The 14,210-nt window shown below is 43.1% G+C and overlaps 1 protein-coding gene across 1 annotated transcript in view; it reads left to right on the forward strand.

Annotated features, from left to right (window-relative positions):
• The first annotated feature begins 386 nt into the window (after window positions 1–386).
• Window positions 387–14,210, forward strand: part of SLC35D3 (solute carrier family 35 member D3) — a 68,914-nt gene continuing 55,090 nt past the window's right edge. The window contains exon 1 of the mRNA XM_040427054.1: window positions 387–822. Within this exon, the coding sequence (XP_040282988.1) occupies window positions 387–822 (436 nt within the window). The remainder of the gene's footprint in view (window positions 823–14,210) is intronic.

A 14,210-nucleotide genomic window follows, 5' to 3' on the forward strand; every position in this document is an offset into this window, starting at 1 on the left:
TATTTCCATAAATAATTCTTTCCAATGGTTTTCATTTAGAAATGAGACATAAGAAAAGCCACCAGACTACTCACAAAGAATGAACTAAATGGAATCTGCATAGGCACCTCGTCCAAGTGCGTCAGACACAGGTCCTGCTTGGAGGAGGGAGTGAGGCATTCCAGACACTTAGTTTTTGTTCCCCTATTGATCGTCGTCTTCTTCATCATCCTGGGAGTCACTTTTTCCTCCTCACCAATAGGGAGGTGATGCTGCTGCTCCAGCTGCTGTCCATAGGCTGAGCACACAGTATCTAGAAGGGAATTCAGAGGGTGCAGTTAGTCTCAGGCAGGCTCTAAGACATCAGGGGATTCCCTTGTGTGCGGAAAGTCTTCTTGGTGCTCAGGATGCAGCTCTGCAAGGGACGTGTGCTGGGGATCTTTGTTGCTATAGCACATGGGGTGTTCTCTGGCTCCCTGAACATCCTGCTGAAGTTCCTGATAAGCAACTGCCACTTCACCTTCCTAACCCTAGTGCAGTGCACCACCAGCTTTACTGCAGCTGTCACCCTGGAGGTGCTCCGGCGCTGCGGGAAGATCTCAGTGCCTCCATATGGGCTCAAGCTCGCCAGGACGTTTGTAGGAGTGACCATTTTCTCCACTCTGCAGTCCACCCTGACCCTGTGGTCCCTGAGAGGACTCAGTCTTCCCATGTACGTTGTGTTCAAGCGATGTCTGCCCCTGGTGACTGTATTACTGGGAGTACTGGTGCTTAGGAACGGGCTGCCCTCTGTAGGGGTGATCATTGCAGTATTAATCACCACTTGTGGTGCTGCTTTGGCAGGTAAGTACACCATCACTAACCATTCAATGCTTTCATGCTGCCTCATGTTACCTGGAGAGCAGGGTGTCAAATACTTTGGACTTTAATAAGCAGTAAACCTAATGTCTGCCTTATTTCTGTGCCACTTCAGACTATGGAGAAGGTAACTGTAGTGGTCTTCATCTCAATGACTTGCAGGACACCCATGCCTTGCCTATCTCCAGGGCCTCTGCTGTTAGGCTATTAGCAGCTCTTTTTAATATCATTCTACACGCTGAGGGTTTATTTCTTTTTCAGTTCTTTGCTCCCAAGTTTTGCAGCCCTTGTCATGTTTGCTTACTGTACCATTGCATTATTTTTTTAAATGACTGGCTTTCATTTCACAATAACTGTGGTGATTTTACTGGAAATAAGACTTTGGACATGTGCAACATTCTAGACAAAGTTATACCCACACTTGTCCCACAAACTCAAAATGGCAAAATCAAATCAATATCAGTCCCATTTCATCACAAAAACCCAAATCACAGTCACTATGTAACAAGTTGCTTTAAGTCTTCAGTGCACAATATCATTAGGAGGATCCTCCCAAGAGAAGTAGGTGACTTCCCTGCCCAACCATGCCTAGACATAGACATAGACATGCAGCATGCAGTAGAACATGATGTCAGTTGACCTGTTGTGTCATATATTAAATTTCATCGTATCATAGAACAATAGTGATACTGGACTCAGTGGACGCTTCCTTATTTAACAAGACTTTGAATAAGATGTTAAATGTGACATAATGAATTTGTGTCATGTCTAATGTTTTTGTAGTCACCCCCGCAACTAGCATAATGTCCCCCATTAACCTGTCTTCTTATAAACCTATTCAGTCTAAGGTTATATTTATTATGTCAGATTGTACTGTATTTAACATCCTGGATTTTCTCTTACATTATCATGCTAATTTAAAAAGCATGAAGAAGACATCTCCAGAGTCTTGTTTTGTTCATATATCTAAAAATAAGTAGTATTATTAGCATTACTTAGTGCACATTTTCTTTTTTATATACCTAAAACTACTGAAGGAATATCAGCACTTTCCATTTCAGTCCTACACAGGCAACTTGTATGTATCATCCATATATAACCACAATTTAAATCAGCTTGATGTACCTTAACTCAGGTCATGGCTTGGAGAATTAGAGTAGTTGATCACGTTTTCATTGACATACACATGGAATGGTTAAAATGTATGAACATTACAAAATCAGCATTATAAAAAATTTAAGAGCACCTTGGGACAGCAGGCCCTTAAAGGGACACTACCATCCTATTTTATCTCACATATTAACAGCCTACTGTGAATATTCTATGTATTTTATTTTATTTTTTCATAAAACAAGTGGATGGGTTTCTGGGCATAATATCTGGTCCACTCCATGTATTCTACTTCCTGCCCTGGCTCTTAACTTCCACCTAAGTTTGGATTTTCAGCACAGAAAACAGCCTCACTTGACTATCTCAGTCAGACCATTCACTGCAACCAGAGAGGGAAGGAGGGAGGATTGACTGAAATATTACACTGATAAGTGCAGTACCCTTCTGAGAGCATCTTTCTCTAGGCCTATCAAGCCAACAATAGAGCTGTCATACTGTTCTCTAAATTCTACACCTGCTATTATACTAGCAGATAGCATCTTCCCTTCTCAGCAGCAGTAAACTAAATAGTGGTTTACCTTTCTATATAGGGTTTTATCTCTCTTTGCTAACTGCTATAGAAGGACTATATTTTATATTTAATTTCCAATGGTATATAGTACTGCTGAAGAAAAACAGCCCAAAATTTTAAACATTTTTTTTGATGAATACTGTTTTAAAAAAATCCCTTTTTTGACAAAAGTGTACCTTCCTAGCATAAAAATATTGTCAACAGGACTAAAAGATCTATTACATACTTTTAACTCATTGCTTTCCTCTATGGAGTAAGTCTCTTAAGTATATATTAAAAGGATTTTCTGAGAATTTAATATTGATGACCTATCCTCCGGATAGATTATCAATATCAGATTGGTGGGGGTCCGACACCCGGTGAGTGCCTTGGCCTCTTCAACAGCCAGGAACCTGTGGTTCGGATATTGCTGACTTATCATGAGGATAGGTTATCAATATAAAAACTCGGACAACCCCTTTAAGGTTGAATGAAGCCCTAACCCAAAAGAAAGCAAAATGTAGGTTTTCGCCTAGCTGCCTAGCATTAATTTTAACAAAGCTTAATTTTGCATGCTTTGAAGAGCAGTCCATTATTGGGAAGGAAGTGTAACATCCCGATAATTGGCTGCTCGTTCAGTGGGGGTGAAGCACTGCATTTACATGCTGCAATCACCTATACAGTATGAGAACTAGTGATGGCTACTGCTATGTCTCGTCCCCATAGAGCTGCAATGTTTAAGGGCAGCCGATCGCCGCTTAGACCGCACGATCTGCTGCCCAGAAATTATAATTTACTTGTATGTATTGACTGTTTTACCCAATGAACGAGTGTTCTCCTCATTCATCAGGTGATCGGCTGCACCTCTAGACGAGCAAATTATTGGGAACAAGCGTAGGAACGTTAGTCCCCCGACTTTCGGGCCATGTAAACCTGCCATTAGACTTAGGTTCCGTAAATGACTTACTTCCCTGATACTAATCTAGGATCTGGTAAGCTACAATAAGTAGATCAGTGACATTTTGTTATTTAAAATAGACACTGCAGTGTTTTCAGAGAGCGCTCATTTATTTTGTGCCTTCTTTCACATTATACACTGTAATGTACACAATCTGCGGGAGGACTTCCAGATTATTTCCAAAGCAATTTGTGCAATTGAAAGGAACATAACTTCCATTAATTCATGAAGGTTACATGGCTTGTTGCTTTATCAGTGATTTGGTTTGATCACATAAGTGATTTGTGCTTTTTTTTATTCTGTTCACAGAAATGTATTGATAATAAAGTTAATATGACATTTTATGAATAGGGCCGCAGCAGCATTGTGTACAAGCAAGAGCGCATATTGCTGCTCCTGCCCATGCCCCCGGAGGTTTACTAACTCTTGGCATAATGCCAGGATTACCTGAGCGGAGTGGGCTCCTGCTTCTGCCTGCTTCGCTAAGCTAATCATCCTGCATATCAGCAATTAGCTTAGCGAAGAAGGCAGGAGCCCACTTTGCTCAGCTAATCCCGGCATAGAACATAGGTACAGGGTACCAATGTGCTATGCCAAGAGTTAGTAAACCTCTGGGGGGCATGGGCAGGAGCAGCAATGTGCGCTCTTGCCTGTGCGCACTGCTGCTGCGGCCCTATTCATAAAATGTCATGTCCATACCCGTACACCGCTGAGCAGTCAGCGGTGTACAGAGAAGTGAATTTTAAGCGCACAGGGAATGGTGCACTTTAGGGTGTAAAACTATAATAAAAATACAAAAAGCCTTAATAAAGTATATTAGAAAAAGTTTTACTATGCCATTAGGAACATCTTAATAAAATTGTATTCAAACATTTAGTTGCTCTTTAAAGACTGACAGGGTTTCAAACCCAGGAATACTAAATATGAGGCAACTACCTTACCACTGAGCTATAGGCTTGCCTAGTATCAGCATGGGATTTTCTTCATCTATGTGAATCAGCATACAAATACACAGTAAAGCTAAAAGTCATTGCAACAATGACACGTAAAGAAAGTCACACATCACTTTGTTTCTTATCTAATGTTTAAAAACATTAACTTGTCGTTTTAAGGTTTCTATTGGGTCTTGAATCCAAAAACTCCAGTTTATAAATCAGCTACCTAACCACTGAGCTATGCCTTCATCTACTGTTGTAATACTTTAGCTTACTGCATTGTCCTAAAATGAACACTGTACGAGAGGGTTCCAATCATTTGTGAAAGTTGTTTTCCACTTATTCCAGAATCCACATAGCCAATGTGCCTAGAATTCTGTTATTGGCTCCTAGGTGGTTCAGCTGGCTTCTAATACTTTATTACCCCTACAGTGTAGGTGGAGACTGCAGTGGGTACATTGAGGACAGTTTTCACATTATAAGACTCGCTACATTTCTGTGTGGGAAATATAGTACATGACAAAATAAAATAGAATATGAGAATTATTTTGTAATTTCAAGAATTTATCATCTTTTAGCATAGCATGCAGTTTATTGATAATGTCATACTGACTAGTTTGGTTTTATAATGACAGTGTCGAAGTTGTAAAATTGTGTAGACTGAGAGGATATTGTGTTAGGTTTCAAATGAATGTCATTAATGTCATTAGACCCTAATGCAAAAATTCAGTTCGGGCCCCGCAGCAGAAGTCACATCTTCTCTGATTAGAGTTGTCTGCTTCTCAAATATTGACTGCAGCATTTAACACCGTCTCCACCAGTGATTTTGCGCCAAAGCAGAACCCCTTTCGTTGCAAGTATTCTTTGGAGAACTGGACATCCTATCCAAAAGAAACTCCGTTTGCAGCTGCAGTCCTCGAGAAAAAGTCTTATTTACACAAGTTCACAATAGGGTTGTGCCTATTACTAGTTCAACCCCATAAGGTGAGTCTCCAGATTTCTCACTTCCTGTCGTAATGATACTGAACATACTACCCTATTGTGCGCCCCTTTTCTCTTTCTTTCTCTATTCCCCTCATGTACCGTATTTGAGTGGAATCTAGATACATCCAGTATTAAAAAAAAGAAAGAAAGAAAATTGTGATATACAGAAGCCTGGAGTGGTTCTGTGTGTGGTCTGAGCTGGGAGTGCTGAGAGACCAAGAGGCTGGGATTAACCTGAGGTTTGGGGGGTCCCGCGACGCCTAGGGATAATAGTCGTATGGTCAGCGTCGGGCGGATGACTAGCCCACAATCCCCCAAAAGACACCGGTGTGGTAACAGCCAGGAGGCTGGTGGACATTAGGCTGGGGAAAGCCGCATGGGTTCACGTGTGTGTGAACGGTGACCTAGGTGAGTCAGTGATATACTGTGTTTAGGTAGTGTGTAGCCGGGCAGGCTTTCATTTTGTTTTGTATCGTTTGTTTGTGCTTGTGTCGCAATAAAGCACGAATTGCGACATGAAAACCTGTTGTCTGCGAAGGCATTTGTGAGGATGATCCCCGGAAAGAAAGCTACCCCTCACAATGGACACTGAAGAGTACCACTTCTCTTGTCCTGTATACTGGTTGTAGTTCTCAGTATCTGCTTCTATTCAGTATATTTGGACACTACACAATACCACTTCTTTTGTCCTGTATACTGGGTGTAATTCTCAGTATCTGCTCTTATTCTGTATATATGTACACTGCACAGTACCACTTCTCATGTCCTGTATACTGATGGTAATTCTCAGTATCTGCTCTTATTCTGTATATATGGACACTGCACAGTACCACTTCTCATGTCCTGTATACTGATGGTAATTCTCAGTATCTGCTCTTATTCTGTATATATGGACACTGCACAGTACCATTTCTCCTGTCCTGTGTACTGGATGTAATTCTCTGTATCTGCTCGTATTCTGTATATATGGACACTACACAGTACCACTTCTCCTGTCCTGTTTACTGGGGTAATTCTCAGTATCTGCTCTTATTCTGTATATATGTACACTGCACAGTACCACTTCTCATGTCCTGTATACTGATGGTAATTCTCAGTATCTGCTCTTATTCTGTATATATGGACACTACACAGTACCACTTCTCCTGTCCTGTTTACTGGGGTAATTCTCAGTATCTGCTCTTATTCTGTATATATGTACACTGCACAGTACCACTTCTCCTGTCCTGTTTACTAGGTATTATTCTCAGTATCTGCTCTTATTCTGTATATATTGACACTGCATAGTACCATTTCTCCTGTTCTGTGTACTGGATGTAATTCTCTGTATCTGCTCTTATTCTGTATATATGGACACTACACAGTACCACTTCTCCTGTCCTGTGTACTGGATGTAATTCTCTGTATCTGCTCCTATTCTGTATATATGGACACTACACAGTACCACTTCTCCTGTCCTGTTTACTGGGGTAATTCTCAGTATCTGCTCTTATTCTGTATATATGTACACTGCACAGTACCACTTCTCCTGTCCTGTTTACTAGGTATTATTCTCAGTATCTGCTCTTATTCTGTATATATTGACACTGCATAGTACCATTTCTCCTGTTCTGTGTACTGGATGTAATTCTCTGTATCTGCTCTTATTCTGTATATATGGACACTACACAGTACCACTTCTCCTGTCCTGTGTACTGGATGTAATTCTCTGTATCTGCTCCTATTCTGTATATATGGACACTACACAGTACCACTTCTCCTGTCCTGTTTACTGGGGTAATTCTCAGTATCTGCTCTTATTCTGTATATATGGACACTGCACAGTACCATTTCTCCTGTCCTGTGTACTGGATGTAATTCTCTGTATCTGCTCTTATTCTGTATATATGGACAATACACAGTACCACTTCTCCTGTCCTGTATACTGGGTGTAATTCTCAGTATCTGCTCTTGCTTGGTATATATGGAAACTGTACAGTACCACTTCTCCTGTCCTGTATACTGGGTGTAATTCTCAAAACCTGCTCTTATTCTGTATATATGGACACTGCACAGTACCATTTCTCTTGTCCTGTGTACTGGGTGTAATTCTCAGTATCTGCTATTATTCTGTATATATGGACACTGCACAGTACCACTCCTCCTGTCCTATATACCGGGTGTAATTCTCAGTGTCTGCTATTATTCTGTATATATGGACATTGCACAGTACCACTTCTCCAGTCCTGTACCGTGGGTGTGATCCTCAGTATCTGCTCTTATTCTGTATATATGGACACTGCACAGTACCATTTCTCTTGTCCTGTGTACTGGGTGTAATTCTCAGTATCTGCTATTATTCTGTATATATGGACACTGCACAGTACCACTCCTCCTGTCCTATATACCGGGTGTAATTCTCAGTATCTGCTCTTATTCTGTATATATGGACATTGCACAGTACCACTTCTCCAGTCCTGTACAGTGGGTGTGATCCTCAGTATCTGCTCTTCTTCTGTATATATGGACAATGCACAATACCGCTTCTCTTGTCCTGTGTACTGGGTGTAATTCTCAGTATCTGATCTTATTCTGTATATTTGAACTCTGCGCAGTACCACTTCTTTTTTTTTTTTTCTTCATAAATGTATTTTTATTGAAAATAACACAATAAATACAAAAAAGTAAACCGCACCCCCAGTCCCGCAGTTGTCTCCATTGCGGGAGTAAGGACAATCAAGCATGACAAATCAGCGTGACATGCTCACTACATTTAAACCAAAACAACGGCACCACAAAAGACGCCATTGCAGGGACCCCCGGGCGGCGGGAGGAGGAGTTGGACACGCTTAAGCAGAGAAGGAGTTGTGATCTATATAAAGGAAAGGTGAGTATGCAAATAATATAAGTTGAGAAGGCAGTGTCATCAGGTATACTGAGCTGGGAAGTTACAGAAGGACGTCATCACAGCTTGCGATAAACCTTCCAGGGCAACCAGACCTGCAATAAATATTCATGTCTGCATTCAATCCAAGAGGTAAGTTTCTCAAGCCTACATATTTGGTCAACCCTATTTAGCCACTCTTGATGAGAGCGAGGGGAGGGACTCATCCAATGTAAAGGTATTAACGGTTTAGCTGCCAAGATGAGAAATGTGGCTAGTGCGGTTTTACAGGGGCTGAAGGTAGGAGTGTCCTGCCAAGTGAGAACTATATTTGGAGCTAGTGACAAGGGATCAGGGCAAACCAAGTTGATTGTCTCTTCTACTTTATCCCAAAAAAGCCGGATTCCATCACAAAACCACCATATATGTGATATTGGCCCTGAGTCAGAGTTACATCTCCAGCATTTATTTCTGTCCACTACCCCCCTCATATAAGTATGCAGGTGTTCTATACCATCTAAATGTGGTCTTATACAAATTTTCCTGCAAACGAACGCACCTAGAGAAACCGTGAGACCTAGATAGGATCTGTTGAGCTTCTATGTCAGAAAAGTTGATGTGCAATTCCTCTTCCCATTCCGTCAAGAACACAGGGACCGCAGGGGAGGATGGAATTAATAGTAGCTTATTTAATGGTTGAGTAGAAAAAAGAGCCTTCTCATAGTCCGTTACTTGTCGATTGACAGGGCTAGAGGCAAGAAACTGTTGACAAACTTGACGGAAATGGGAATATTGTAGAATATGTAAGTTATTAGTTAGTTTCTGTGATAGTGAAGTATATGGTGGGATCTTGTTGTGAAGTAGAACTGAGATTGGACATGAGCGTAGTTGGTCCCATAAGTCTCTAGCATGTTGTGGAGGCGGGGAGTCCCCAGACAGGTATGGTAAGTAGTATGATGGTGTTTGAGGAGAGGGGAATGGCACAATAGATGGATGGTTGCGTACCTCATGCCAGGTCAGTAAAAGGCCTTTGGTCAGGATATTAGTGATCCCTGTTAGGGTTTGTAGTCACGGTTTATACCACATAAAGTAGCAATGAGTCGACCAGCACACGCCGAGATGCACGCCGCGCGGGATAGGACCGATTCCACGTGTAGCTAAATGGAAAATCCCAGCAGACGTGGCTTGATCTTCAAGAAATTTTATTGTCATAAATCAATATGTCCCATCCCCTAGACGATGGGACATATTGATTTATGACAATAAAATTTCTTGAAGATCAAGCCACGTCTGCTGGGATTTTCCATTTAGATATACCACATAAAGGGCATGAATGAGCGATCTAGTCCATCTCTCTCCAACAAAGCAGATAGAGAATTGCCCATATATTTGTTAACATCCAGCCAACGTTGTAATAATATAGCTGTAAAGTATAGCTTTAGGTCCAGAATGCCAATACCTCCCCAGTGCTTCGGGAGAGAGAGGAATCCATAGATCAATCTAGGATGGGCATTCTTCCATATAAATCTGGAGAATAATCTTCTGACCTTTTGGAAGAAGGAGTCTAGTAAGTATATAGGAGCAATTTGCATCAAGTATAGAAACTTGGGAAGTATATATGTAGTAAGATAATGTTTTCTCCCTATCCACGAAAGCAATTGGAGTTGATCACAGGAAAGTTGCGTACTTACTTGGTTGAGTAGAGGGCGCTAGTTCAGCTCATAAACCTTGGAAAGATCATCAATCACTTTCAAACTCAAGTAAGTCAGGGAGGAAGTCTGCCATATGAAAGGCGTAGTAGCTTTCAGCAGTGCTGCTTCCTCCCTGTCTAAAGTGATGTTAAGGACCTCGGACTTTCCAAGATTTTGAAATTAGACAGCCGTCCAAAATCCTGGAGTAGGGATAAAACATGAGGAAAGGCTTGAGTTGGGTTTATGATGAATATAAGTAAATCATCCGCATAGGCGGCTACTGTGCGAGTTCCCGATGGAGCTTGCAATCGTCTTATATGGGGGGTATTGTCTTATTGCCTGAATCAAAGTCTCCATGCACAGAACAAAGAGGCTAGCCTAAGGATATAAATTCTCCTCTGTTATTGGCTTTATGAGCCTCCCACACCGTAGGGAATGGGATATCCGGAGTGATATGGAGGTAAAGTAATCAGATAATTTCTCACACAATGATGAGATTGTGGAGTCATCCCTCAGTAGGGTTTCATTGAGCCTCCATGTCCAAGCTTTACGGCAGGGCATCGGCAGTTGTATAACAATATTGATCGGCGCATGGTCTGAAACCGAGATTGACTCTATACCTGGGGATCTCACCCCAGACAGCGATGCCTGAGAAATAAAAAAAATAATCAATACGTTGATAGGAATGGTGTACATGTGAAAAGAAGAATAATTCTTTAGCATCAGGGTGTAGTGTTCTTCAAGCATCTACTAAGTGGAGACTTTCGAGTGAGGCTTTCAGCTTACTCAGATTTGCGAAGGAAATAGAGCGAGAGGAGGAGGAATCCAGTAAAGTATTAAGGGTCATTTTACCTAACCTGTGTTGGGGGCATACAAACTCACCAAAGTGATAGGTATATTATCTAATTTCCCCTTTACAAAGATAAATCTGCCCCCGGGGTATGATTTAGATTGTAGGCAGGTAAATGCTACTCCTTTTTTAAGAGCAAAACTGGCGCCCCTGGATGCCTGAACCCCATTAAAGCTGTTGAACCAACCAAAAAGAATACTGGAGTTTGGGGATTTTGTGGGCCTTAAAATGCGTCTCCTGTAAGAAGAGTATTGAGGGTGAGCTCTTGCACAGCAGTGTAAATACCTGAGACCTTTTTTGCGGTACATTAAACTCCTGACCAGGCCTAATTTTGCAAATCTGACATATCTCAATTTATGTGGTAATAACTTTGGAACACTTTTACTTATCCAAGCCATTCTGAGATTGTTTTCTCGTGACACATTGTACTTCTTGATAGTCATAAATTTGAGTCTATATATTTCACCTTTATTTATGAAAAAATCACAAATTTACCAAAAATTTTGAAAAATTTGCAATTTTCAAAATTTCAATTTCTCTGCTTTTAAAACAGAAAGTGATGCCTCATAAAATATTTATTACTTAACAATCCCCATATGTCTACTTTATGTTGGCATAATTTTGGAAATGTCATTTTATTTTTTTAGGATGTTAGAAGGCTTAGAATTTTAGAAGCAATTCTTAAAATATTTAAGAAAATTGCCAAAACCCACTTTTTAAGGACCAGTTCAGGTCTGAAGTCACTTTATGGGGCTTACATAGTGGATACCCCCATAAATGACCCCATTGTAGAAACTACACCCCTCAAGTTACTTAAAACTGATTTTACAAACTTTGTTAGCCCTTTAGGCGTTCCACAAGAATTAAAGGAAATTGGAGATTAGAGTTGAGCGGACACCTGGATGTTCGGGTTCGACGGGTTCGGCCGAACTTCACAAAAAAGTTCGAACTTGACCCCGAACTCGAACCCCATTGAAGTCAATGGGGACCCGAACTTTTGAGCACTAAAATAGCAGTAAAAATGTCATGGAAAGGGCTAGAGGGCTGCAAATGGCATCAAAATGTGGTTAAGAGCATGGCAAGTGCTCTGCAAACAAATGTGGATAGGGAAATGACTTTAAATAACATAAAATACGTAAAACTAAAAAATAATAATCTTGATCTAGGAGGGCCAGGTCCATATGGAGTAGGAGGTTGAGGAGGCGGTGGATGTGGCGGTGGAGGAGGTAGACTACACTGCTTTTTGGTTTAAAATGTATTTAAATTTTTTTAAATTAGGGTACACTCCAAAACATTGGGAAATATAACCCTCCAGTCGTGCTAAACACACGTTCAGACAATATACTGGCTGCAGGGCAGGCCAGCACCTCCAAGGCGTAAAGGGCAAGCTCAGGCCATGTGCCCAATTTGGAGACCCAGAAGTTGAAGGGGGCATACCCGTCATTCAGTACGTGTAGGCATGTGCACACATACTGCTCCACCATGTTGGTGAAATGCTGCCTCCTGCTAAGACGTTCCATATCAGCTGGTGGTGCTGGTTGTTGTGGCGTGCTGACAAAGCTTTTCCACATTTTGGCCATGCTAACCCTGCCTTCTGAGGTGCTGGCGGTGCCCCAGCTGCGTTGGTGACCTCTTCCTCATTCTCTGCCTTCGCCTTGTGCTTCCACTGTGCCCCCGCTGTCAGGTGGGAATGCCACCAGCAGCGTGTCTACCAGCATGCGCTTGTACTCGTGCATCTTACGATCACGCTCCAGTGAGGGAATTAAGGACGGTACGTTGTCCTTGTAACGGGGATCCAGCAGCGTGGCCACCCAGTAATCAGTTAGAATGTGGGCAACTCGGTGGTCGTTGCGGAGACACTGCAGCATGTAATTGCTCATGTGTGCCAGGCTGCCCAGAGGCAACGAAAAGCTGTCCTCTGTGGGAGGTGTATCGTCTGTGTCCTCTCTATCCCCCCAGCCACTCACCAGTGATGGCCATGAGCTGGTCTGGGTGCCACCCTGCTGTGAACATGGTTCCTCCTCCTCCATCTCCTCCTCCTCATCCTCCACCTCGTCATCCTCCAGAACTGTGCCCTGGCTGGACAATTGTGTACCTTGGGTTTGTGGGTGCAGGAACCCACCCTCGGAGCCACTTGGGAATGACTGGCCGGAAACCCTACAAAATGATCCATCTTTCTCCTCCTCCTCCTGTGCCACATCCTCTTCCATCATCGCCAGGAGCGTTTTTTCAAGGAGGCATAGAAGTAGGATAGCAACGCTGAGAACAGCGTTATCGGCACTGGCCATGTTGGTGGAGTACTCGAAACAGCGCAACAAGGAAGACAGGTCTCGCATGGAGGCCCAGTCATTGGTGGTGAAGTGGTGCTGTTCAGCCGAGCGACTCACCCGTGCGTGCTGCAGCTGAAACTCCACTATCGCCTGCTGCTGCTTGCACAGTCTGGCCAGCATGTGCAAGGTGGAGTTCCACCTTGTGGGCACGTCGCATATGAGGCGATAAGTGGGAAGGCCGAAGTTACGCTGCAGCGCTGACAGGCGAGCAGCAGCAGGGTGAGAAAACCGAAAGCGCGCACAGACAGACCGCACTTTATGCAGCAGCTCTGACATATTGGGGTAATTTTTAAGGAATCTCTGCACCACCAAATTCAGCACATGCGCCAGGCAAGGGATGTGCGTCAAACCGGCTAGTTCCAGAGCTGCTACGAGATTTCGCCCATTATCGCACACCACCAGGCCGGGCTTGATGCTGACTGGCACAAACCACTCATCGGTCTGTTCAAGGCCCGTCCACAGCTCCTGCGCAGTGTGGGGTTTGTCCCCCAAACAGATAAGTTTTAAAACTGCCTGCTGTCGTTTACCCCTGGCTGTGCTGAAGTTGGTGGTGAAGGTGTTACGCTGACCGGATGAGGAGCTGGTAGAGGATGAGGAAGCAGAGTAGGAGGAGGAAGCAACAGGAGGCAAACTGAAGCGCCCTGCAATCCTCGGTGGTGGAAGGACCCCTGCATTTACCCAGTGTGCTGTTATGGAGATATAACGTCCCTGACCGTGCTTATTGGTCCACGTATCCGTAGTGAGGTGCACCTTGCCAGCGCAGTGCACACCTGATTTTGTCCCCTACTTGGTTGTGCAGGGAAGGGATTGGTCTCCTTGAAAAGTAGTGGCGGCTGGGCACATCGTACTGTGGGACAGCCACCGCTATAAGGCCTTTAAAACTATCCGTCTCCACCAGACGGAATGACTGCATTTCAAAGGCCAATAATTTAGAAATGCTGGCATTCAGGGCTAGGGATCGTGGGTGGGTAGGGGGTACTTCCTCTTCCTCTCCAGCGTTTGGGAGATGGAGAGCTGAACGCTTCCGTGGGACATTGTGGAGATGCGTGGTGACCCAGGTGTTGGTGTTGCTGGCAGAATATTTGCGAGGTGGCAAGTGGCA

The sequence above is a fragment of the Bufo bufo genome, chromosome 4 (genome assembly GCF_905171765.1).
Source record: "Bufo bufo chromosome 4, aBufBuf1.1, whole genome shotgun sequence".
Classification (NCBI taxonomy): domain Eukaryota; kingdom Metazoa; phylum Chordata; class Amphibia; order Anura; family Bufonidae; genus Bufo; species Bufo bufo.